Genomic DNA, 2,500 nt, shown 5'->3' with positions numbered 1-2,500 from the left:
AAGCTGTCGTTAAAGAGGAAGGTGAACAGCTGGTTGGAAACTATCCTGAAGAAATTCTTGGCTTTGACACTCAGTGTGGAAATGACGCGGAACTGAATGATTTGCTTGAAATTCTCCACCTTGGGGATCCAAATCCTTCCTCCATTGTGCTAGAATTTTGACCCTTTTCCAGATGACTTGCAGGATCTTACACAACCATTGCAAAAGTTTAGAACAGGACTTATAGACCAGAAAAGTGATACCACCTGGCCTTGGAGTGGAGTTTGATCTGGCTTTGTACGATACCTTCTACATTTCTCTCAGCTTCAACTCTTGATCGTCAAACTGTAAATCTGGACAGAGACACAACTGACATTCTACATTCTCCCATGTCCTTTCCATTTTTCTTTAAGGGGTGCCAGAAGGACTTAATCTTTAGCCTGATACCATGAATCCTCACCCTTCTTTGGTAATAAAAGTAAGATTGCTTGGCTTACTTGTTACAATAAACGTGTTGTCTATGTCTCTGTGAACCTGGCACCACAGTGGTGACTTGATTTGGCAAAGCCTCCTGATCTCTTAATCTGCCTCAACTCTGGCTTGCTGCCGGGGGAATCTATTTGCAACACTTGTAGATTCTTTGCACTGTGGGGTTACTAGGGGCATCGTCCCTCCCGTGACTCGTTAGGCTGAAGACTTGTGCCTTTTGCTGCTCTTCATTATAACCGATTTACCTTTAAGCTTTTATTGTTCTTGCAGATCTTGACAGATGGTCATCACTTGCTTGTTGCTTTGGTCTGCTACCCTTGAGTTTGATCAAATGGACTGCCCATTCTCTTTCCCCTTCTTGGACACCCTGAGGGTAAGCCTTCACCAGGTCCTTTGCAGCTTGCTTGGAACTCCCCATTACAGAGGATATAGAATCAGTTATCAGCTCTGCTCCAGTTGCCATCTCTCTGGGCTTTATCTCCAATAAACATCATGCTTTTTATGTTTGTCTATCAGTATTTCCTGGCCCTTGTAATTTTACCACTTCAGATTATATGTGATTTGGCCGTATAGTTATCATACACTGAACTTTTACATTTAAAATTTGCGATGAAACAAAATCTTCCTATATATTAAGGGTGAAAACTGCTTAAAAACTTAAACTAAGAGGCTCAGATGATAAGTAGCAAAACGTTTATGAAATAATAGTGATTACAATGAAATCATCTCAAATGACAGGTCATAATAAGGTTTATAGGCAATTAGAGTGTGTGTTTGTGTGTGTGTGTGTGTGGATAGCGGACGGTTATATAATTTTGTTGGGCATGTCTCCACAAGGTCAGTAATGACCACTGATGACATTTTGCTCACCTTCACCTCCACATGAGCCATGAGCACAGCAAAGTTGGTGAGATGTGTGCAGGAGCAGGAGGTGTGTGTGCTGTTAGTGTCACCCAGCCTGCAGTCCTGCGTAGACCAGTAGCCCGTCATGGTGCGTTTGGAGTAGCTCCAGAATGAGCAGTTGGGGTTGAAGTTGGACTCTGACTTCTACAAGGGAAGGACATCATTTGTTTTGATGCAGTAAGATCACAGATAAAGCAGTACGTGTGTGATTGTGCGTGTGATACCTGCAAATGGCTAACAACAAAGCGAACAGGTTCGGACAAGTAGATTTTGTTGCTGTCCTTGTTTATGGCTGCTGTTATTACAGGCGAATTGACAATGAGTGAGTAGTTGGGATAAGCCGCTTCGTTTCCCAGTCGCACACTCGCATTCTCTGTGGACAAATACTGCCCCAGATTCCTATACAGAACCAAAGCCATACGAATCTCACCTGAGGAACAAACATCAGAAAGAATGAGTTTAGTTTGTACATTAAGCAAAATCTAGCACACATTACTAAGATCAGAGAAAGAAGAAGGATTTTTTTTTTTTTTTATGAATTTCTATGTACTTTCCCCATTATAATAATTTAACATCTAAAACAGTAAATTTTATTCTTGTTCTACCCGAGCACTCATGGCAAGTAAGAGTGCCTAGCATAATCACTGTGATTGTAATCAACTGGTAGGTGTTTTGCATCCATTAAAAAAATTCTAAAACATTGATTAATTTGTTTTTATTTGGAAACTAAACTCACCGACTAAACCGACGGAGTTCATTAGAGAAATTTGTGGACGAGTCAAAAACAAACTGCAGGCACACAGATCAAGCCTAAGGGTAGTTGTTGGGGCAGTCAATAAACATTTAAGCAAGGAGTAATTTTGTTGTGCACTTTCATGAATTCTTCAGGCGAAGGTGTTTATAGTTAAAGCTCTTAAATGTGTGGAAATCCTTTCACAGTTAGGAATTCTTGTGGGGCAGTGGTGGCTCAAGTGGTTACAGTAAGTCTCTAGTTTTTGATTGGAGGATCAGGGTTCAAGCCCCAGCACTGCCAAGCCACCGCTGTTTAAGGGCCCTTAAGCAAGGCCCTTAACTCTCTCCGCTCCTGGGACACTGTGCCATGGCTGACGCTGTGCTCTGACCCCAACCT

At 41.9% G+C, this 2,500-nt stretch overlaps 1 protein-coding gene across 1 annotated transcript in view; it reads right to left on the bottom strand.

Annotated features, from left to right (window-relative positions):
- adgrl3.1 (adhesion G protein-coupled receptor L3.1) overlaps positions 1 to 2,500 on the bottom strand; it is a 187,509-nt gene that overhangs the window by 45,643 nt on the left and 139,366 nt on the right. The window contains exons 13-14 of the mRNA XM_060864480.1: positions 1,596 to 1,801; positions 1,339 to 1,515 (exon numbers count right to left, since the gene is read on the bottom strand). Coding sequence (XP_060720463.1) covers positions 1,339 to 1,515; positions 1,596 to 1,801 — 383 coding nt within the window. The remainder of the gene's footprint in view (positions 1 to 1,338; positions 1,516 to 1,595; positions 1,802 to 2,500) is intronic.

The sequence above is a fragment of the Tachysurus vachellii genome, chromosome 2 (genome assembly GCF_030014155.1).
Source record: "Tachysurus vachellii isolate PV-2020 chromosome 2, HZAU_Pvac_v1, whole genome shotgun sequence".
In the NCBI taxonomy this organism is placed as follows: domain Eukaryota; kingdom Metazoa; phylum Chordata; class Actinopteri; order Siluriformes; family Bagridae; genus Tachysurus; species Tachysurus vachellii.
This window is presented reverse-complemented; position numbering and strand designations above follow the sequence as displayed.